Source organism: Toxoplasma gondii, chromosome VI (genome assembly GCF_000006565.2).
Source record: "Toxoplasma gondii ME49 chromosome VI, whole genome shotgun sequence".
Taxonomy (NCBI): domain Eukaryota; phylum Apicomplexa; class Conoidasida; order Eucoccidiorida; family Sarcocystidae; genus Toxoplasma; species Toxoplasma gondii.
Window position 1 is genome coordinate 1,038,885 of NC_031473.1, and position 23,086 is coordinate 1,061,970.

At 55.1% G+C, this 23,086-nt stretch overlaps 3 protein-coding genes across 3 annotated transcripts; 1 reads left to right on the forward strand and 2 right to left on the reverse strand.

The window, feature by feature from the left end:
• Positions 1-194: 194 nt before the first annotated feature.
• Positions 195-6,091, reverse strand: TGME49_240070 (RNA recognition motif-containing protein). Its single transcript, XM_002366595.2, has 3 exons — positions 3,122-6,091; positions 2,349-2,537; positions 195-1,608 (listed from the first exon to the last, which is right to left on the reverse strand). The coding sequence occupies exons 1-3, from the start codon at positions 3,708-3,710 to the stop codon at positions 1,463-1,465; spliced, it is 924 nt and encodes a 307-aa protein (XP_002366636.1). The 5' UTR covers positions 3,711-6,091; the 3' UTR covers positions 195-1,462.
• An 821-nt stretch (positions 6,092-6,912) lies between these two features.
• Positions 6,913-14,388, reverse strand: TGME49_240080 (hypothetical protein; the record flags this gene model as incomplete). Its single annotated transcript, XM_018780580.1, has 7 exons — positions 6,913-7,765; positions 8,369-8,536; positions 9,378-10,172; positions 10,524-11,420; positions 12,015-12,204; positions 12,911-13,013; positions 13,643-14,388. 7 exons carry the CDS (start codon positions 14,386-14,388, stop codon positions 7,242-7,244), a joined length of 3,423 nt encoding a protein of 1,140 aa, XP_018637637.1. The 3' UTR covers positions 6,913-7,241.
• A 4,425-nt stretch (positions 14,389-18,813) lies between these two features.
• TGME49_240090 (rhoptry kinase family protein ROP34, putative) lies at positions 18,814-22,804 on the forward strand (the record flags this gene model as incomplete). Its single annotated transcript, XM_002366597.2, has 2 exons — positions 18,814-19,162; positions 19,899-22,804. 2 exons carry the CDS (start codon positions 18,814-18,816, stop codon positions 21,209-21,211), a joined length of 1,662 nt encoding a protein of 553 aa, XP_002366638.1. The 3' UTR covers positions 21,212-22,804.
• Between the last annotated feature and the right edge of the window lie 282 nt (positions 22,805-23,086).

The following is a 23,086-nucleotide window of genomic DNA, read 5'->3' on the forward strand; positions in this document are numbered from 1 at the left end:
GCATTGAGTCTCCCAGACAGACGTGGAGGAAGTTTGAAACTTTGAAGCGCATGAACATCCTGCGCGCCCCTTACCCTTTGTGTGCTCCAACTAGTTCATGGAGGCCCTCCCGCAGATCTCGCTCTGCGGACTTTTGTTTGCTATCTCAGGACTCGTCCGGCTGCGAACGTTTGCTGCTCTTGTTGCACCATTATCGGTGAACCGTATGACTTTACGTAAATGCATCGACGGGCAACACACAACTCTGGCGTAAAGCGCTGCGCCTTTTCGGACTCCCGTGAACGAACGCTTGAGAGACACGGTGTGCGAGGTCGGGACTCAGTGTGGAGAGCGTCGACAGATGCCGAAAAAGATCTTCTCAGCCTAGCACGCGTGCTTCAAGGTAATCTGCACGCATGCACGGTGCTGCCATGCATGCATCTGAACACAGCGTCGGTGTATAAAGCTAACTGTTGTGCCTCAGCTGCTATCGGCATCAGCTTCTGCTCCTGCGAGAGAGGCTCCCGGGGGGGCGCTCTGTTCGCTCCTGCCTACTCCGCATTTGCGCCCTCGAAAGGCGCGTCTTGCAACGGTAAGGAAAAAAGACAATTTGAAGAACAGGCGGACAGAGAGGAGCAGGAAGCCAGGGGGCGAGACGAAAGAAGACATCGGGACGCTGTTCACGACGCAACAAACGAGGCTGAATGGAAGGAACGAATTTGGGGTTTCGCTTTCCGGCGTCCGAGCGCCTGACATGAGGACAAATCGGACAGTCCGTTCAGAGACGGCCAATTGCGGGGAAAAATGAACAAACAACAGACGGCAAAGAAAGAACATGCGAAGAGAAACGGCTCAACAACTCTCGAATAAAAGAAACAGGCAGCAACGAAAATTTGTCGGTTTGCGTCTTTGCGCACTTGGTTGCGCTTCGCCATTCAAAGGCGATGATCTCGGAAGGCCTCATCCACCTGTCCGTCGCGCCTCTCTCGCCCCCTTTCTGGAAGCTCAAGAGCAGAGCGGGGGACAAGCGAAAAGTTGCGAAGGAAAAACTACACGCTGCTTTCTGTCCTGTCGCGCTTGCTGCTGCATGCATGCATACCCACGGCATGAGCTTTTTTCTTCTATCACGCAGCTGCACTTGCGGCGACCCTTTTGCCGGGGCAGTGAATCTCGTCTTCGCTGCCTCAGCTGCTGTGCCCAAGACACTCTTCACCAGTCTCTGTCTCGAACTCCCGCTTGTTCTCTCTCGCATTCTCTATCCTTCTTCGTAGTTCGTTCCCCTGGAAGGAGTCTGTCACCCCGCAGGGCAAGGAAGCGACACAGGTCGCCGGGAAGAGCGTCTTCAGAGAGGCATGGTTTCGCCAGCTGTCTCCGCAGTCTCGCTCGACTCTGTTCTCTCAGCTTCACGAGCACTCCTTGTGGAGTTCATGCATGCGTCTGTGAAAGCAGCTGTTCAAGCGGAGGATTTCGCTGGCGCCGGCTGCTACGCCGCCAAGTCCGGAGGCAGGAGATGCTCCTCACCCTTCTTCAGCTGCACTTTCAAGAATTTGCCGCATGCAGCGTATCCATTCATCGCGCGAATCGCCGCGATCGCGCTTGCCTGGTTGTCGTAGCTGACGAAACCGAAGCCTGAAGAGCAGACGCCGGCACCCTAAGACGCATTAACTGAGTTGAACAAGACACGGTTGACCTGTGAAACTACCACTCTGCGTTATGGGTCTACCGCACACCAGATTCGGAACGAACGGCTTTTTAGGCTCGTGACTGTCTGGGTGCGTTCTGGGGAAGACGACTTCGGAACGACCAAGAAAGATGGATACGAAGAAGGTGCCCTAGCCTCCGTAAACCGCCACAGCGAAGCCGACGAAACGAAAAAGAAGACATGCACGCGGACGAGAGACGGAGAGACTTTCGCAGCGTCCAAGATCGAGGGGCTGGCAGACAGGAAGCGACGGCGAGACGAAGGAACCGACAGAGACGGACGAGAGAACGAGATACACAGCACGACCGCGCCAGACACAGGGAGCGCAAGAACTCCGCAGAAGACCGCAGCGAAATTGTGCAGCCGGAGAGGCGGCCTGGCGGAGCCGAGCCAAGAGTCAACACAAATAAGAGCGACTCTAGGGAGACGAGTGAAGGGAACGTCGGAGAGCAGCGTCTGGACGTAACACTGGACACAAGACCTGTGGGGCACCGCAAAGAGAGAGGGCGGAGGAGAAAAGGAGCGAACTCGGAAGGAACCTTTTCCCGGAGGGACTGAAACTGCATGCGCTGTGGCTGCACATATATATATATATATATATATATATAATTATAATATATAATATATGTATATATAGAGAGAGAGCTAGCGCTGCTGCCAAGCCTACCACTGCGTTTTCCAGTCTGAGCGTTCGTCTGAATTTTACAGGAAATCACATTTCCGAAGGGTGCGAAATGCCGGAAGAACTGCTGCTCTGTCCACTCGGGGGGGATGTGATACACGAACAAGTTGCTTCCCAGAGGGCCGTACAGGACAGGCGATCCCTTCGCGCCGACGCCTGGAGGCGGCGGTGTCTCTGCAGACAGGCAAGACCTCAACAGCGACGCTCCAATGCGAGAGAGACGCAAAAGAAGACCGCAGACGGCGAGAACAAGCGACCTCCAGAGAAGACCACAGAGCAAGGAGGGAAGTCGCATGAAGAAGGCGAGGCACAGAACGCCGACCCCGTTCACACACCCGAGGGCCGCCAGCGGTGATGTGAGCAGAGGGCGGCCGCAAGAAACAAAGCCGCTCTTCAGAAAGGGAGAGAGAAGGAAGCGGCAGCGAAAGGACAGTCGAGACGGCGCCAACCGGAAGAAAGGAAGCGGAGACGCGTGGACGCGGACAGAAAATCTCGAGAGACAAAGATAGAAAATCACAAGCGGACGAGGGACCGTTGCCGGCCTTCCGGTCTCCACCAAAAAAGAGACAGGACTCTCTTCCCCTCTTTGTTTCTTCTGCTAGAGCCTGCCGCGTTCACTCGAGTCTCGTCACACTCCTTCCTCCTCTCTCTTCCTTTTCTCTCTTCCTTTTCTCTTTCTTTTCACCTTCTTCCTCGGCTTCTGAGTTTTCTTCGGTTTCCTGTTTGCGCGCGCTTCTTCCCTCGCCGTCGTCGCTTACGAGCTGCGTTGAGTTCAGGGATGTCGGGATGTCCGAGCTGGTCGACGTATTCCTTCGGAGGCAGGGGACGGTGCCACTGAACGTGTTTGGAGAGGGCGTTGTAGAAGTAAGGAATGTTGGAGTCCGGAGTGAAGTAGACCTCCCAGAGACTCGGAGGACCGCCCACGAGGTCTGAGCGCGCGGCGACGCCTGCATGCGCGCGCGGCGGCGCCGTCGCGGCTGAGAGAGGCGGAAACAGCGACGCCTGCAAGCCTCCGTAGACCTTCTCGCCGCGAGGTCCTCCCTGAACTTTCTCGCCTTCTTCGCGCCCAGAGATCCCGGTCCTCCCTGGTGCCCGATGAGGCGACGGAGCGAGGCCTGCGCGTTGGCTTCCGTTCGTCAGCGGCTCGGAGACAGCTGAGGCGACAGTCTCGGGAGCTCCACCGCTCGGACTGGCTGCGCGGCCTGGACTGCATGCACTGGGAGGCTGGGGAGGAGACATGCTCGCGGGAGGAGAAACTTCCTGGCTCGGAGGCGGAGGCTGCCGCGGCAGAGAGAGGTCTCCCGCCAGGGCGTCCGCGCGCGAAGGCGGCGCAGCAGGGGAAGCCATTGAGAGAGGAGTAGCACGGAGACAGACCGCGCGAGAGGAGAGAGGAAACGAAGAGAGAGGCAGAGCCGAGGAAAAGCGAGACAGAGAGCGGGAGTGTGGAGGAGAACCTCGAGACGAGGAAGAAAAAGAGAGGCTGAGGAGAAGAGAGAAACGAGATAAACGAGATAAACAAGGGAAGACCGAGAAGGTCGAGGAAGCGTTCGACGACAGGGACGGAGGGTCTTCAGGAGACAAGCCGGCAACGCCAGGTTCGCACGGCGACTTCGTTTGAAAGGAAGAGAGAGGTTGCTGGGCGCTTGAAGGTGCAGGGAATCTCGGGGAATGGCGAGACTTCCTCAGAGAGTTTGGCCTCCCTCAGCAACCAGACGAAATCCGAAGTCATTTGTGTGGAGACGGCGCAGGCAGAAGAGAGAGACGCCACACTCTTCTCCGAGTTGCCTCCTCTCTTGTCGGCCCTGAGCAGCCTCCAGCATTTGCATTTCCTCTCCGTCTTCCGGTTTTTCCGCTTCGTTTTCCCTCTCGGTGTGCCTCCCGCATGCGTGCTCTCGCGTCCTCGCCCTGGTGCCGACGAGGCGGCAGTCTCCCCGTTTCCACCGACTCGTCGGGCAGGTCGGTTTCTTTGCGCGGTTGCCTCTCCGAGAGACTCTCTCCCGACTGTTCCGAGAAAAACAGACGGCGGAGGAGGAGCACAAGAGAGCACAAGAGTCGACGCACTTGCGGCCCCGGTCGCCTTGCCCGGCGAGAACGAGGAAAGCTTTCTGCTGCATGCAGTCTCGCAGAAAAACTGCGTTCTTCTCGTGTCTGTCTTGGTTGCGCAGAGAGAGCGAAGACAAAGAGAGGCGCAGAGGCGCCGAAGAGTCAACCGCCACCAGGCAGCGTGCAGCGACACAGATTTCTCTCCAGCGACAGGGTGGGGAGAACCGCGCAGAAACAGAAACTTCCTGCACCCTGGCCATGCGAACAGAGTTGAAAAGCCGACGGCCGAAAAGCCGCAAACGCCCCGCCACAGTGCATGCGCGTCCCCTCCAACTCGCAGGCGACAAACGCGCGCGGGGGAGGAGGAGAAGAACAACGCGCCGTTGCGGATCGCGCCGCTCCAGACAGGAAAAGGCGGGGGGCGGGAGACACAACGACTTCTTCTCACAATTGTTTTTCGAGTTTCGAACTCTTCCCTGACGGGATATCTGAGGGACGGATGTCTATTCTCAGCGGCACCGAGTGTCGCCGACTCGAAAACGCAAAGGCAGAGCGCCGGTGTGCGAAAAAAGCAAACGCCTGGTCAAGGCCGAAACGAGGCTTTGCACACACAGGATAATGGACTCCCCAGAAAGACGTCGTCTACAGAAACGTAGCGAAACGATCGGGAGCCGAAAAACGCAAACTTGACTGGGGCGAGAGAGATTTGCTTGTTCGACGTGGAACGCGACATACAAACACCGTCGGAGATCGCGAGCCAAGAAGGCAGTTCAAGGAACTGAAAAAACGAACGCGCAGGAATGCGCCGTCAGTTCCCGGCGTGAGCTGATGGGTCTTGAAAAAAGTTCCGATACGAGCGCCTTCCGGAAAAAGTCATGGCAGGCAGAAGGCAACGAACGCGTTCGTTCTTGGTCGAGAAAACTCAGTGAGGAACTGGAGACATGATTTTTTGCAGAAAGGAACCTGAACGGCGCGAGAAGCGAGGAACTTGTGACAGGAGCTCCGCGGGGGCGAAGCGAATGCTCTCAACAGTGCCGGCTGGAGACGACGAGACACAGGAAACTTGTCGCACTGTTCACTTTTTCGCTACACTCAATCCAAAGTCTTTTTGATTCCTGTTTGTACACGGACAGAAGAAGAGGGGAGAGACAAGCGGCGGGGACGAGGGTGAGCGAGAGAGATGGTAGGGAAGAAGGAGATGCACTCGAAGAAAAGTTCGGATGAGAGAGCGAGAAACGTTTCGAGAAAAGGAGCTGAATCGATAGCAAATGACGCAGAAAGGGATCTCTCCACAGAGGGACAGAGAGATCTTGACACCGTTACAGACACACACACACAGAGGCCGAAAGAAAACGTCTTTGCATTTCAGGGAACTCCCAGAAGCTCCCCGCGGTTATTTGACTCTTCCACGAGGTAGCCGATCCACCGAGCTTCTCGTACATGTCCTTCTACCTATCTTTGAAAATTTTTCATGTGTGGGATTTTCGTTCATCCAGATGCATACATACACGTAAATGTTTCTGAATAGAGAGGTACAGTGTAACTCCATATACGTTGCTGGGTGATAAAGGCGAGGAACTTCTTTCTTTTATGGAAGAGTTCGCTCTTCCCCAAGCCAATGCGCCTCGTACACCATTCCTCAAAACTCTGCGTCGACGTTCTTTTTGAATCTCTATGCAATTGTGTCACTGCCTGCGCACGCAACAGCATACAAGTATATATATATATGTATGTCTATATATCTATATCTATATCTATATATATATATATATATATATGCATATATATGTGTATCTGCGCATGTTGAGTACATGTCTGAATTCTCTGTATTTGTGTGATGTCGCTAAACATGTATAGCCAAGGTGCAGGCAGCCTGAAGATTCGACGCGTATGATCCTCACACTGCGCGAGGGCGTCGAGATGGATATCCACTCTTTTTACGCGAGAGCGTCGTCTGCGTTCTATGGCGCCAAGAGGTGCAGAGAAAGCAGCAGACTCAACCTCGTCTTCTGAAAGGGAGAGAAACAGACTGTCGTCGTCCCCGTAGAACCTTTCGCCAGGCGGCGGTTCACCTGAACTCCTCTGTGCTTCTCTCCCCCCGAACACTGTGTCGTTCTTCTCGGAAGAAGTCTAAAGACGAAGAGAAGACGAAATAAACTTCAACGCGGGGAAAAGAGAAATGTGACTCCTTTCTCTCCACGACTGTGTGGAGCGCACCCGCAAGCGCAATCGTCAGTGCTTCTCTTCTCTCTGCGCCTGGCTCTGCACCTGTTCTCGTCGCGAACAACCGAAATGCTCACCAGCGTTCTCGGCGTTTCTTATTGCGCCTTCTCTTTTCTCTCTTCCCTTCGCCTTCGACAGAGAAACGCGGCAAGAACGAAGTCAACGGCTCTTGCGGTGCAGCTACGAGGTCCTCGGCAGGCAGCGAATGAGCATGCGGGAGAATCTGCATGCTGGAAGAACTTCCCTTGTGCACCAGCCTTCAAGAGCTTTTGTGAAACATGGCCTTTCTAGATTTCCATGCAGGACAAATCAGTTCAGCAAGTGTCTGCGGCGAGGCCAGGATGAGGAAACGAATCAGGAAAACGCGCACAGACATCTGAGATGTTTCAAAAGAGCCACAGAAGACAGTGGAGCCTGAAAAAGCAAGCCTATCCTAAAAAGACCTGCGCCTGCAACATGGCCCTGGCTGCACATGCGACAAATCGAAGCGGGTGCAAGAGAAAACCTCCTTTTTCCTATCCTCGCTAGTCCACTTGCTCGGCTTTACCTTGAGCACACTGCAGGCACCTCTCCGACAGAGCGGACAAAGAGCTCGAGAAGATTCTCCTGGATTTATGAGGGATCCACATCTTCGCCTAAGAGCGGCGCAGCAAGGGATCTGTCTTCTGCACCAGTCTCGCTGGCGGCCGCACCGGCATCCCTCGAACTCGAGTCCGAAAGACAGGAGCCACTGTGCTCGCTAGACACGGCGCCGACCCAGACAACTACCTCCTTACTTTCCTCCCTGAGACGCAGAGAAGACGAAGAGGAAGAAGAAGAGGACGAAGAAGAAGAGGAAGAAGAAGAGGACGAAGAAGAAGAAGAGGAGGAAGAAGAGGAGGAGGAAGAAGAGGAGGAAGGAGAAGAGGAATAGACAGACTGCTGTGTGTTCTGAGAGTTCCGAAGGAGCTCTTCAGCGGGAGGGAGGAGAACCAGGAGAGGTAGGAAGATGGTCAGAGAAACCGAGTAGAGAATGGCAGTGACGAAGAAAGCGAATCGGTAGTCTTTGTTCGCAAGAAAGCCTCCGAGGAGAGCGCTGCCTGACCAGAGGGTCGAACTGAACGATTCGACTGCGTTCCACTTTCCTCGATTTGCTTCTGGAAAACAGGGAACCCAGTAACACTCGAAGAACCGCCACGCTCATGTTCACAAGAAATCAACAAAAAAACCTGCAAATTTACGCACTGGCAAACAGACATCGGGCATGCCCGAAATATGCGCATGCATAGGAACAAACAACTTCCTCCCGAAAGACTCAGCGGCGCATACAGACACTTGCCTCTCAACGCGCATTTATGCATCTTCTTCAAGAAGACTCTATAGATATATGTAAGAGACTCCCCGGTCCATGCGTTTCCGTATTTCTGGCTCTTCCTGCACCGATGCATACATATTCACACATACATATATATAGACATATATAGACATATATAGACATATATATATATATATAGACATATATAGGCATATATAGCTACGTCCAAGTGTAGCTCGCTATATCGATTTCGCTACCTACGTATCCCCATTTGGCTATCTGTTTGATCTCCTTCTCGCTGCCTATGTCCCTGTCCGCGTTGTGTTCACCACCGGTGTATCGACACCCATAAAATCAGAAGCGGCCTGCCTCCAGCAGCCGGTACGTTGATGTCGCAGGATTTGCGGCAGGGCAGATGCCAGAGATGAGGAGGTGGATTTCGTACTCTGTGTGAAGTCCATGATGATGGAACGCGTAAGAGGACTGACGGCGTTTTGGAAGGCGCCCCGAAGCAGAAAGCAAAGCACCATCACGGCAAGCCGTTGTACGATGCACATGCAGAAGAGCATGCAGAGGCCGCCGAGGCAGAAGAGCACCGCAGCCGACGCCCGACCTGAAGGCGCGAACAGCAAAACAGGGGAAAGAAGAAGATAAACGCGAAAAGCGGCGACAGTCGTTGACAGAGAGCATGACAGGTTTGACTGTCGCAGAAGCGAAGGAGAGCGAGAGCGCGAGAGAAAATGTGGAGCCTTTGCTTCATATATACCACTTGAAAACGCGCAAGAAAACACACGCTCGAGAACGACCCTCGGGCCGCTGCGAATCTCCACAGTTGACAGAAGCACCGCTTTTTGCGTTGAAAAAGAGTCGCGTTTTTCGACGTTTTTGGGCTCCAATGTGTGTGTCTCTCGACTCTATGGCACTCCTCTTCTCTCTGTGGGGTTGTCTCGCTGGTTCCTTGACGTTGACTGTGACGGAAGGTTCCTTCTTGTTCTTGCGGGAGACGCCACCCTTTGTGTGATGACTCGGATTTCTTCTTTCTCCAAGAGGCCGCTCTCCGGACTGCCGGTCTCTCTCTTCGGAGTTCCCTCTGCGTGTGTCTGTCTTCTGTCGCTCGCTCGCCTCCCAGCTCGCGGTCTCCCGCCCTCTGAGTGTCTAGTGAACAGCCTGAGAAAAGCTCACGAAGAGCTCACGAAGAGCCGCATGCGCTCCTTGCTCTCTCTCACCAAGTCGCTCCGTCACACACAAACATGTTTACACCGCGAGCACATCCAGAGGCTGTGATGCCTCTTCGAACGTTTCCTCGCTCCCCGGATTTTTACATCTCTGCGCGGAGCTCCCTCGCGTCTCTCAGTTTGTTGACCGCGCCCGTTCGCTACTCTTCTCTCCCGCTCTGCGTTGCGTTCGCTTCTCCCTCCCTCCCTCTGCCGCCTTCAGCAGTTGTTCACACGCACCGACGCTCTTGGCGAGACGCTCCCCCAACAGCATGAAGAGGCCGATCGCCACCGCGTACGTCGTCGACAAGAAGCAGAGGTCGAGGGGCTCGAAGTGATAGACTTCCTTGAAGAACAGAGGGAAAAAGGCAACTGTCATCCCTGCACCAATCGCTCGAACTGTGTCGGATGCCGCGACGAGAAGCGGAATCATTCTCTGTCCACGCGTCAACTGCTGCTGCCAGAGCTCTTCATCTGCTTCTTGTCCTCCTTTTTCTCCTGCCTCTTCGATATCTTCTCCTGCCTCTTGTTTTTCGTCTCTTGCCTCTTGGCTTTCGTCTCCTGCTTCTCCAGTTTCTGTGAGACGCCGAGCAAGGGTGTCTGCGTCTCTGTGTGGCTTCCGTTTGCGTTCGGGGAGGACAGCGTTGAGAGAGACGAAGGCTAGCGTTTCGACAGGAGGAGTACCTCCGCGACTGTCTCCGAGAGGCGCGCCCCCGTGGGCAGGCGAGTCTGCTTGCTCTCTCTCTTCTCTCGCGTTGCCGCAGGTGCAGAGCAGCGCCGCGCGCGATGGCGAGAACGAAACGAACCTTTCTGCGGCCGATGCGCCGGCGGAACACACTGCGCCGCAGCGCGGCCGCAGCGACTCCCTTGGACCAACGCAGGAGAGAGACGCCTCTGGCAAACGGGGCGGCTTCTCTCCGCTCTCGCACAGACCCACAGCACAGTGTCCCCATGCGTCGGAGGTTGGAGTGGAAGAGCGCGACGGCGGCGGCGCCTGAGTGCTGCACTGAGACACTGCAGCGTCGCACAGAGATCCTGAAAACGGAGAAAGAAACGCGCAACAAGCGGTGGACGCAGCAGAGATGCGGAGGACCCGGGAGTCGAGACAGACACAGCAAGAGAAACACAGGCAGACATCGACGGGCGCGTCGAGGTCCTGGAAAGACAAGGCAAACGCCAGGAAGGGCCTCGCGCAGTGGTTAGTCGTGCAGGGAAAGAGGAGAAAAGAGAGGACGAAAGAAGGAAAGAAAGAGGAAAGATGAACGAGAGAGGAAAACGCAGAACGGCAAAGAGAGAGGAGAGAGAAGAGAGGGTGACGAAGAAAGAAAAGCAAAAAATGAAGACCATACAAGAATCGACTGCAAAGCCCAGGAAAGCACGATGTACCTGTGAAGGAGTTTCCTCGCCCCGAGCGCCAAGCGCTGACGATCGAGGTATCGTCTGAAGGAAAAAAAGGGTGGAGAGGAAGCTGACAGCGGAGACAGAAGTCAGGTGAAGCTGCGTAGCAAGAATCGGCATCGCCATTTGCCGCCAGTCTCCGCATCAGCGGCTCTTCTCCTTCCTGTGCATGGAGGACTGTTTCCTCTCCCTTCGCTCTCGCACAGTCTGAGACGCCTCGTCGAAGGCTGGAGAAAGACGAACGGAGGAAACCAGATGAAGATGATGGAGACTGAGAAGAAGAAGAGACAAGCAGACCTTCTGTTTCGTCGTCTGTCTGCCCTTTACGAGTATGGCGAACAACAGAGGGTCCTGAAAGCGGGTGTATCTTGCCGAGAGAGAATCGACTTGTCTGGACGGATGCTTGCTGCTTCTGTTCACAAGATCTCTTTCTCGTCTCCCGGAGATCTGCAGCGTTTCCTTCGTGTGACTCTACTGCAGACCTTCGGCGTCGCCGCTGCGTCGTTGCGGCTCCACTCCCCAGCCTTCTCCCCGGTTCTGTCTCGAGTTCTCTCTCCCCTCGTCTCTCCCTGCTTCGCCGCCGTCGTTGCGGTTTGCTGCGCGGACATTCTATGCGCTTGTCGCCGTCTGCACTCCTTCCTCTCTCTCCTTCTAGCGCGCCGCGGCCGACGGAGGCCGACGGAGAGCGCGAGGCGGCGAGGGCGGCCTGTTCGTCTTCTGGGTTCCGTACTAGCGAGAGCACAAGGCCGGAGCTCGGTCCACAGAGCAGCGTCCCCACGACGATGGCTGTGTGGAGAATGGGAAGGCGCCACTCGTCGCCTTCGACCAGAAAGTACAGCGCCATCAAAAGCGGACCCACGGCACTCGCCAAGGTGCTCGCCACACCTGAGGTTGCGGTGTACAGACACCCGAACGGAGACACAGAAGAAGAAGCAAACGGAGTCTCAGAGCGCGAGGCCGTGAGCACTGCGAGACGAGAACGCCGCAACGCTGAGTCGCCTGTTCCGACCGCAGACCGCGACACATGCGTCCCCAATGCAAGCCCTCGGTTCTGGGGTGTACGTACACCCCCTGCTTCCCCCTCCCCCCCCCCCTCCACACACACCCTGATGAAGGATCAGCGACGAGGACGAAGGAACCCGTCTCCCGAAAGGAAAACGCGGAAGCGAACAAAACGCGCAACCGACACTGTCGAGAAGACGGAGTTTTGTTTCCGAAGCGGTCTTGGCTGCGAATCACGTGTATGTACACCCGAGTACGCCCGCGCCATCCTTCCTCCTATACCTCATGAAAGGCTACGAATGCATCCGTTTCTCCTGTCGCATGCACCTACGGGAGACCGTGAGTGACCCTGAGCATCGTCGTACGAATACGCAGAGACACGTAGAGACTTTGACATGGACGCATACACACTTGCGTACTCGGACTCCCGTGGAACTTGGCGCAATGTTGGTTGAGGACGGACGTTTCGCGACTTGCCTTTGATTGTGAACCAGTAGGGTCGCTCGGCAGGCGTGATGGAGTCAGTGAAGATCGCAAAGCTCGCGCTGCTGGCGAGTTCCCAAGTGCCCCCCCAGAGGACGAGAGAGAAGAGAAGCACTGGAACGTTGTCCATCGTGCACCCCACACTGGTGACGAGAGAAGAGACGAGCGTCACGAGAGCCGCGAGCTGCAGAACAATTCAAAACACCAAGCGTCGAGCAGAGCATGCGAGAGAAAACCGCCGAGAACAACCGGAAAGAACTCGAATATTCACGGAAAAAACTCGTCACTGCATGCAGATGCAGAGCGCGAACCCAAGCGTGTGGCAGAACCTCCATGTCCAAACTCTGAGGCCAGGAGGCGATCGGCTTCGCTGCCTCGCGTTGCATGTCTTCGCCGGCTCTCGTCAAACGTTCAAATGCTGGAAACAACGCCGCAATGCGCAAACGGAGGATGTAAACGTTTACATCACGTTCTTGGACTTCCTCCACGATGGATGTTCACTAAAACGGAAGTATTCAAAAAAATCCAGATATTGACGCCTGAGCAGCCAACAGAGCCCTGCGTTTTCGTCTTGAAGGTTGCCTCTCCATGCGCGAAAGCATATGCTGCAGTTGTTTCTGGACATTCAGTCTAGAAAGAACCAAGCGAAGTTCCTCGAGTGTACGGAAAGTCCTTTCAGACTGCAAACATGCCTCGCGCGTGGAATCCTGTCCCCCGGTGACTGAAATCCTTGTGTGAGATCAGAAGCGTTTTTCTCCTTGTTCTGGACAACAGGTGAGTCAGACCGAGCGATTCAGAGAGAAAGAGGAACTTCAGTCGACATCCACTCTGAAAAATAAGAAAAGTCTGGGGTCGCCTGGCTGTCCACAGAGCGCTGAACAGAAACGCACCTTGCACATGCAGCTTCGGTCGAAGCGGTCGACCGCCACTCCGACAGGCACCGCCACGAGCAGACTCGTCAGCCCCGAGATGCTCGCGGCCTCGCCGACCCAGCTGAGGAAGCAAGAAAAAACACAAGGCCAGCAAAGGATGAGCAGGAACTGTGGGCAGCAACGACAATACCGCGAAATGTGCAAAGCCGAGAGCCAAGAGAGGGAAAGGGACACAAGAAAGGACCGAGAAAGAGAGAGGCGAGGCGACAGAGAGGCTTGAAAAGAGACAGAAGAAGGAGATGAGGAGAGAGAGAGAGAAGAGATAAGAGAGACGAGACAGCCGCAGTTCAGTCTTCCAAAAGGTCCTGCCGACGGGGGAGCTGACGTTTCAAGTATACGCGGAATACCTCTATACTTAATGCACTCCACACGAGGGTCACGAAGAGCCCCGAGCAGTGCGTCTAGTGCCTGAGAAAAACAGTACTTGAGGAAAAATTTTATCCCTATATCGTTGACAAAACAGACACACAAATAGACTTATAAATATACACAAATATATTTATATCTATCTATCTATATATGCATATATATATATTTATGACAGTTTACAATTCGTGAACAAGAGCCCAACCATGAAGGCAAGCGCTGTTGATGAATCGTTCGCTCCAGCCATCTTTCGTCTCGAATTCAGGTGTACATACACCGGGCTCCGGTGGCTTTTTTTTGGGGACTTCCGCATTTGAGCCTCACAGGTTCGATCCATTTCCGAGGACGAATAGGTACGCGTCAAAGATGGGACCTTGCGCCATGGAAAAGAACAGCGTGCTAAACGCAGTGAAGAAGAGAAGCAAGCAAATGTTTGATCGAGGGCAAAGAGGGCAATGCCAAGAGACCGAGTTCCGGCCTCCTCTCTCTTCTCCTCGCTCTTCTCCTCTCTCTTCTCCTCGCTCTTCTCCTCTCTCTTCTCCTCGCTCTTCTCCTCGCTCTTCACCTCTCTCTTCTCTCTCTTCTCCTCTCTCTTCTTCACTCTGTTTCCTCGGCCACAGACACTTGAAGACGCTCGGGAGTCTCTCTGGCTCTGTCGCGTTGAGCAGCGAACGCGTCGTTCTCTCGTCTGCTTGGGTCTCTGCTGACGCGCTTCGCATTTCAGAAAGCAAAGGCACCTGCGTCTGTCGGGCAAGATCGGTGTCAGCGGCCGATGCCTCTTTCTCCGGTGTACGTACACCTCGCGTGTCGGGGCCGCGAGCGGCGCAGGCGTTCTCTGATGTGTCTGTACACTCGAGTCTGACAGGATTCGCTGCCTTCTCTCCACATGCACACTGACTCCGAGGAGGGAGTTCTTTGGATCCACCGACCTCGACTCGCTCGGCATTCTCAACAGAAAGGACAGAACAAGGACTGCAAGCTTGTCGCGAGCTAGAATCAGTTTCCTGCCTCAGGTGCCTCCCCTCCGCCGTGCTTTCCGCATGCTCTTCTCCGTTGAGTCTCGACCCCATTTCGTTGAGTTTAGGAAAAGAGGGAGCACTCCCAGTCGGTCAGTAAGGCCCTGTCTTGAAGACAGGAGAGGGTACGAGCAGCAGAAGAGGAGAGAGAAGGTTCGCGTTCTCTGAGAGACAGAGAAGGAATCCTTCGCTCCTTTCTCGTTCTCTGGATTCCTCTGGACACAAGTTCCCTGCTTCTTCTACTTCGCTGCGCTCTGTCGGGAGACTGTTCGCCTCTCTGCGTCTGCGCCGTGAGTGCGTCGCTTGCGCCGATCGCGGGTGTATGTACACCCTGCGTGTGTATCGGTGGAGAGGCCTCGAAGAGGAGGCGTCGCCTGTCGCTTCTGTATCGAAGCCGGTGAGTCTTTGTTGTCCTGCCTAAACACCGCAGAAACACTCGCAGCTCCTTTCCTCAGCTTTCTGAAAGACAGGAAACTCGGACTTCCGATTTTTGGGTCGACAGGAGCCGTCAGAGGTCTCCATTTTCCGTAAGACAGCCGACAGCAGGACCCGGTTTCTTCCCTTGGCAGTTGATTTTCTTTTCGGGACTCCACGCTCGAAGGTTGGGCATGCTCCGGCCCTGCAGTGCGGTGGTGAAGGCGGACAGCTAAAAAATCTTACAGACGCATGCAGTCTCTATCTCTAGCGGAGAGAGACTGGAGTGAAAAAGTCCGTATGTCCAGAGGGTCAGCTTGAAAAAACAGAGCACGATGAGTCACCGAAACGAGACGCCTGAGTCGTTGATTCCCCTCTGTTGCTTAAAATGGCTTTTTCCAAAAGAAAAAAGGAGTGCTGCCTCCTGACAGGCTGTCTTCTCACATTTACTTCTATCGTCTGGCAATCCACATGTTGCCCTGTGACTCGAAGTCGGAAAAAAGGTCTCGCGCCGCCGTCAGAGAGACGCGCGAGACAGATACTCCACGGGAGGAAAAACCTGGAGATGCATCGGCTAAAGAATCACAGATTGAAAGGCTTTCGAGAAAAAAAGCTCGAGAAGAACGCAAACGTCCAAAGCCGTGTCTTTCACGATGCAGACCTCGCTTGCTCTCGCGAGTCTAGTGCCTCGCGAGCGAGAGAAGCGCCTTTTGAGGAAATGGAGACGCAGCACCCCGTGCAGACGCGCGGAATCTTCGTTTTCCGTGTCATGAATTCACGCATGCCAATGTGCCTTTGAGAAATCTTTTTCAAGTCCTCGGTTTTTCTACACTTTGCTCCTCAACCGTCGCTCGCGAGAGTGTGCATGCAACGGTGTGTGTCGACGGATACGCCGAGTGCCGCGAAATCAGCCAGTTTGAGGAGTTCGCAAGTTGGAGAAAGGCGCGTTTCCGCTTTTGCTTTTCGAGTCATTCTCGACAGAGGAGCAAAGCGGATGTGCAGCACTTCGTAACACAGCTCGAGTGCACGATTCGAAGGATTTCCTTCCAAGAACTTCGCTACATTCCACTGTTCAGTGTCGCTGCGCCGAAAAGGGCCAACACACTTGCAAGTTCAGCAGAAATGAACACTCCACATTCAAATTGCATATCGAGTTTCTTCGGAATGGGCCTCCAGTTGCGAGCTGCAGACAACCAAGGTCTTTATGACTGCTGCACACCACGACCTTATGGGTCTGCTTGAGACGGCTGGAAAATGCGAGTAGGACTGTGTGACACTGGTGCCCAGCTCTGTGCTTTTCCTCTCTTTCCGTTTCAGCGCTGCACACCTAGATCCTTCTGTGTCGCGCAGACAGTCTCAACCTACTGATGATGTGGAAGCGACAGTTCGTGGACTTGCTGTGAGCTCCTTTTCTTACAATGCCGCCGTTCTCTCGGTGGCGTTGTGGGAGCGTCTTTCGACCCTTCTGTCAAGGTTCGGGGTCGTTTCTTCAGCAATAAAGGCGACCTGTTTGCAGCTTGTACGGTTCCTCTGAAGAATGCGTTATAGAAGACGACGTTCTTCCGGGTAAACATTGGTGTGAATCGAAGGGAATACGCAGAGACACTCTACGCCTTGTGTTGCGGACTAAGACTCCAGTTTTACGACACACAGACAGCACACGACCGCGGAGAAGGCTTTTCAAATGCCGTCTCTCAAAAATGCGCACTAGACAACATTGAAAAAGTCATTTCGTCCAGCCACATGTAAGGGCGCGGGCTCCGTGAGTCGACTGTCTTGGGATTTCAAAAAAGTCCACGATATACGCGTTGCTTTCAGACGAGTGACTGGGGAAAGGGAAGCTACGACAGCACTTGCTGCCGACACGAGAAGCCCCGAGCGCATGAATCGTCCTGGAGAACTGCGTGGCACTCGGCAGGGCTCAACACAGAGCGATTTGCCGAGGCACTGCGAGTGCGGCGCTTGTCTTGGGTTGCGTTGCGTCCTCCCACAGAGTTTTCTGCAGTCTGCAAACAGAGCTGGAACGTTTTCTTACACAGACGCCCCCGCTAGTAGTCTCTCTGGAGACACAGAGTTCTCTCGAACGCTCACTGGGACGTCGAATATGGCGAAAAGGTACTCGAGTCCTCGGCCTCCCGCGAGGCAAAAGCGAGACGCAAGCTCTTCCTGATCAACACCTCGGAACTCAGAGAGATTCTGACGCTACTTCGCACTTTGGACTGGAGGCACTGCTGTCGACGCACCAAAGCACAGCAGCCTACTGCACATCTGCTGTGTTCTAGACGAAATGCAGAGATTCATGTGCATTCCCTTGTATTCATATCAGCGAGAGAAGCATTTAGTGTAACTTTCGTCGAAGAAATCAGCTGTCGTATTTTCTGCTTGGTCCCAGTGGAGCCAGGGGGCAACGGCTTTTCTGAGTAGTCGCAGACATCTACAATCCCCCATTAAAACGATTCTCGGCTTTCTGCGCTCTTGTTCAGTTCGGCCTTTCTCCTTACTCACTCCTCACCCCGCCTCTCTAGAGCTTTCTTGCCCCGCGAAGTCCCGACCACGGCCGGGTGTTTTCGATGTCCAGATACTGTCTGAGTCGACACTATACAGAGAGGACCAGCGTCTTCCCTCTGCGCGCGGCCATACTACGCGGAAACGAAAGACCGTCAGGCGCTAAACCAGCAGTCCAACTCGTCTTCACAACTCACCGGGAAAAGGTGCTTTACATAAACCCATGAATCCCTTACAACACCGCTAACACTCTTCGAAGACTTGTCAAGCCGCGCATGACGCGACGTTCAACCGGGAAACCCCCAATTCGAGTGACCAAAGACATCCCAGTGTACCTCGAGAAGTACAAAATGAGGTCCTACGGTTCCCCTCAGAAAATGTCTTTCTCTTGGCAGGTCCAGCCGCGAACTCGCGCCCTGTCGAGCAACCGCCAGGTCCAAGCGAAGCTGTACAGGTGATTCCGCCGCGTGCGGTTCGATCCGAGGCTTAGTTGTCAAAGAGTGCGTAGACTCATGGTTGCAGGGAAGAAGCAATCAAAGAATGTAAATAAAGAAACAGTACCCTTAAGGCGTAGAGCGAAACAAGGAGATCCGGTAGCGGAATTCAGGGCGGTCGCGCGAAAAGGAGCGTCCGCCGTCTCGCCTTCTCGCACTGGATCACTGTTTTCGACCTTTGTTTTTTTCCTGAAGAGACCTTCGCGGCATCAGCTGGCTTCAGTCATCTCAGTAATTGCTCTGGGCTACGTCTTTTGTTAAGCCAAGTTTTTCCGCCGCGCACAGAAACGCCCGGCGAAAGGGCTGTCGCATTTGCAGCCCCCGATCGGTTGAACAGTGGGGCATGCGTAGCTGGCGACCCGCACTTGAGGACGCGGCTGTTTCATCAAGAAATGCTCTCCACACTCCGCTCCCGTTTGACTTCCTTGCTGCCTTTTCATTGAGTGACTTCCTTGACGCTTCTGTACTTCTTCACCTTCCTTTTCTGCCTGCGAAGTGTCGGAAACGAAAGCGTCGCGACGCATGACGGAGACGCGCACAATCGAGGAGAGGCGCGCCTCACCCCGCGAAAAAGAGCCTCTTGTTGCGTCCTTCCTCGACGTCGCTGCTTCGTCTCGTCTCGTTGGCGAGAATGTCAAACAGAAGTTCTCGAACACTTCGCAGTCGAATGCAGTTTGTGCCCCCGCCATCCACGCGTAGGCTGTCCTGCCTATTCTATCCTTTTTGTGGCGCTCTCGCGGCGACTCCAAGAGAGGACTGCTCCGTCGAGGCCGCGCAGGAGAGGTCTTTCTGCGAAGCCTGTCGTCGCAACCGGGTCTGGATGGAATTCGTTTAAAGCCTCGTGGCACAGAACGTCGACGAATGGCGGAAAGACCGAAGGAGTGCCTCGTCGATCGATAACCGCCGAAGAAGAGAAGGGGAAGAGACCCCGGACGCGATCGTCCCGGCTCCGGGTCTGAGAGCGCGAGGAAGCCCCGCCAACTCGCTCCCGCTGGCTTCGCCGCGACTGTCCGAAAGAAGGATCAACACAGCAACATCGCATGCCAGTTTTCTCGCAGTCGACACGATGATGTTTCCTGCCGTCGCTGCACCGCGGCGTCGGCTGCCCGGCGAGCGTCTGCAGAGGTCGCAGAACCCAGTGGAAACGTCTTGGCTTTCTTTCCGGATACTCGCGACTCGCGGTCCTTGCGTGACTTTCACATTCCTCTTTCTCACTGTCGCCTTCCTGGGGCTTTCCTGGGTCTCCGTCGCCGTCGCTGCACATGCAGAGCATCCCGAAGACTCTGCAACCAACTTTCTTTTTTCTTTCGCGGAGAACTCGCTCGCGAATCGCGAACCACCGGAAGACAGCGCTGCGCGACCCTCCAGCCGCAGCGGTGGAGCTGAACGCCGCCGTCTCGACTCACTCATCCCAGGTAGAAAATCGAACACACGGTTTTTTTGCAGTGTGCACAGTGTAGAGGCGACGGCGAGACGTTGTTTTTCGTCAGTTCGCGAGAATCGCGCTGTCGTAGACTCTAACGCTTGGATGTACGCATGTCCTTGGGCTCCAGAGAGAAAGTCCCAGTGTGTTTTCTGGGGAGCTGCAGCGACTGAAGCGGTTTCTTCTGTGTTTCTTCGACTCGCGCGACGCGCCCCGTTGAAACGCGTGAGGTCCTGGAGCGCGCTGCTAAAGAATACCGAAGAACGTTTGTAGTTCAGAGTTCTTCGCAAACGAAGAGTCCCGAAGTGCAAATCAAGACTCAGTCTGTGAACATCGTAAACAGGCGACAAAGGAGTCTCGAGGGCTGCGGCCAGCCGGCAAATGCTGTGTTGTGAGCTCCATGCGAAAGGGAAAAATAGGACGAGAAGCTTCTCTCTGCGGGATGGACTCCGAGAAAAGCTTGGCGTCTCTCGCGGCCCAGTCGGGTATCATCTTCGGTCGACAGTGTGCTCCTCACGTTTCTTCCACGGACAGCGTCTCCCTTCTCGTGAGACACGATGCATGCAGATCGCAATCGCCTTGTCCTAGTACCCCTCACCAGGGGACTGCACCGAGGGTGGAAAAACGGTGCAGAGAGTTACGCCTTCGAGTGTACATGGCGACTTCGAACCGCCGTTCGTTTTGCCTCTGAAGTGCGTGTCGTGGGCGTGTGTTGTTCGTATTTGCAGGTTTTCTGAAGCGGCGCCGCATCTTCAAGCAGTTGCGGCCTGTCGACGAGTTTCAGCTTCGAGAGTTTCAGGAGGCGTCGTCGAAGGTGAAGGCTCAGTTCTTCAGCGCAGGTCACTCGAGGGTGACGTTTGTGGACCGGCCGTCGGCGGCGTTGCTAAGTTTTCTCCACCTCGAGGAGGAGGACGTCCCCTACGGCGTCGTGATCAAGGCGATTCCGTACGACGCCTTCGACTTCTACGAGTCCGTGGCGGAGCCGTACATCCACCGCATGTTCGACGACCCGCGAAAGTTTCCGTACGTCGTGCCTGTGCTCGCGGCGCTGCGAAGTACATCGAAGCGAGTCCTGTACCTGGTACTGCCGCTCTACCGCGAGCTACCGGAGACGGTCGACGAAGAGGCGCGATCGGTCGACTTTGTGTTGCTGCTTGCGGAGATGGCCATGGCGGTGTGCCAGCTTCACGAGCGCAACTTGGCACACCGCGACCTGAAGGAGGACAACTTTCTGGTGAGCCCCGAGGGTCACATCGTCGTCTCGGACTTGGCGACGCTGGACATCACAGACAACAAGTCGTTTCTGATTGGAACGTCCGGCTACATGCCCCCAGAAACGCGCAGCAGCTACTTGCTGCGGAAGGGATACACGCGCTCGCGGTACGGCGAGAAGACGGACGTATACAGTCTCGGAGTTGCCTTCCGGCACCTTGCATTCATGCTCGAAGGACTGGGCGTTCAGGTGCCTCACAGGACGCAGCTCGCGAAGCTCATCAAAAAGATGACAAGCGCCGACCCCGAGAAACGCCCGCTTATCGGCGAGGTGATGGAAGACCCGTTCTTCGCCTCCGTCGACTTCCGCCTCGTCAGACAACGAGCTGGGAAACATCCTTTCAAGAAACTCCCCGGCGCGGACTTACTGGTCGAGCGCCAGCGCGCGCGGCTCGAAGCGCGCGAGAAAGCGGACGCGGCGGCGAAGGCGGCAGACAACGCAGAGGTCCCGGCCGCCAAGTCACCCGCCGGAAAAACCGGCGGAGCGGGGACACTGAGTGGCGACCGCGACCGCGCAGGAAGCGGCGAGAAGCCTGCAGAACGAGCAGAAGAAGAGAAAGGACGCGGACGCGGAGCACAGACGCACGAAGGAAACCACGACCGGACAGACGACACCGGAAGAGAAGAACTGCGGGAAGGACCCGGGGACCAGAAACCATCGGGAGAGGAAAACCGAGGAGGAGGCCAACCACCTGGCCAGCGAGAAGAGCAGAGAGAGGGGACAGGACTCGAAGAGGGCTTCAACAAGGAAGACGCACAGGAGAGCTGAAGGAAGAAAAACGAAGCAGAGGAGGAAGGACGTGAACAGGAAACTACTGACAAAACGGAGGACGAACGTGAGGTCATTGTCCGGGAAGACAACCCAGGAGAAAAGGAAACCGTCAAGATGGAAAACGCAAAAAAGATAGAGAGACGACAGTGCAGTCGACAGTGGCTGTCGGGGTGGCAGCACTTAGGAGAGTGTGGAGACGGAAGGGCAGGTCTGGAAGCGAATGAAGCATGCGACTTTTTCTACACAGCAGCCGCAGTGCGATCGTCACGTTTGAAGTTTGTACAGCCCTTGGGGGTAAAACCGTTCAAGGACAGAGACGGTCGTCGGAGCGTACACTTACATCGACGGTAGCCAGTGGTGGCACAAACACGAGGAATCGAAAGAACTGAACGAATTTAAAGACACCAAGACTTCAAAAAAGGGAAGGACTCGCGAAAAAAAGGCGGAGCTGCGAAGGCGTTGAAGACAAGAGGCCTAGTGCGAGAGGCGACGGCCGAGGGGGCAGCGAGCAGCTCTGTCGTCGTTGTCGAATTCCGTCTGGTTTCCTGTTTTTTACCGACTGTCACTGGGACTGGCAGATTTTGCGTTGTTCGCGGGAGACAAGAGTCGGGAGGTTGCTTCGGCGAGTAGAGTTTCTCCGAAGACGAGGGGTGGCTGTCGGATCCTTCCGGATAACGCGAGTCAGTGAGAGAGCTGTTGAACGCAGTTGCCAAGGCGAACAGAGTGTTCGTCGCCGGCGTATCAAGCACTTGGTGGTGGAGAAAAGAGGTATCTGTAGAGACTGTGGCGCAGCCGCAACCGGTGCGCGATTTCCCTCGGGCTCTCGGACAGAACTCGAGGAACGCGAGAAGCAAGAAGGCAAAGGTACCCTCCGGCTCGGACAATTTATCAGCCGATATGGCCGGTCCGGAGAAGTGTGGACCACGCTTGTTTTTGTGCGCCACACAGCTGTCGCAGGTACATGAGCAGACGGAACATCTTTGAGCTCCGTTTGCAGTAGTGATCTTTCTGTGAACATGGCAAAGAAGAACGACTTGTCTTTCTCCCTTGTGCGACCTGAGAGGTTGAAAAACGACGACTGGAGGCGCGTGCGTAGCATCTGTTGGCTCGCGCAACTGTCTGTCTCTCATCTGTCACAGGAAGAACTCTGCGTTTCGTTTTCCGGGGAATGTCGGCAAGCGGGTGTTTTCCCAAAGTCTCGTCTGGGGACCTCACAGCACAGAAAGTCGATTTTGTGGAAGCAAGAGTTCCCGACGATCGGGGCATGGAGGACCGCTTCGCAGTTTCCGGTGCTCAGTTGACTGAGGCCTGTGCGTGGAAAAGTGATGACGTTCATGTTCCATGTGAAAAAAACGCAGAGGCTTCGGATTTCCGTTGTTGACAGACGCTTTCTTCTTGCATCTGAGTGTCACGACCAAGCACGAGACTTCGAACGGCTTTCCCTGGATCGAGGGAAACGACTGGCACTCGCTTTTGGTTCACGCGACGCTTCAACTGAGATCCTCGCCACATCGAAAGTCTCCACTCTCCTCTGTATTTAGCTGAGAACCGGCACAGCGTCAGGCGAGAGACCCGCCATGGGAGTGTGCCGCCTGCTCGGCGGTAGTCGCGTGAGAAATGGGGCATCCGGCAACGCGACTCAAAACAAGGCTAGAAGGCATCTGTAATCGCGGTGTCTACATCTGCTCGAAACATTCATATGTGCGTGGGAAACGTTGCCGTGTTCCTCCAGTTGCAGAGGCACGGGACTTTTGTCAGGAGTGCCCTTTTTTGGCGTTTGAGAACTGCAGCAGAATAGATCAATGACAGGTCTGCATTTTTGCACAGTCTAGAGAACTTCAGGGTTAACCGTACCCGCTTCCATCAGTCCCC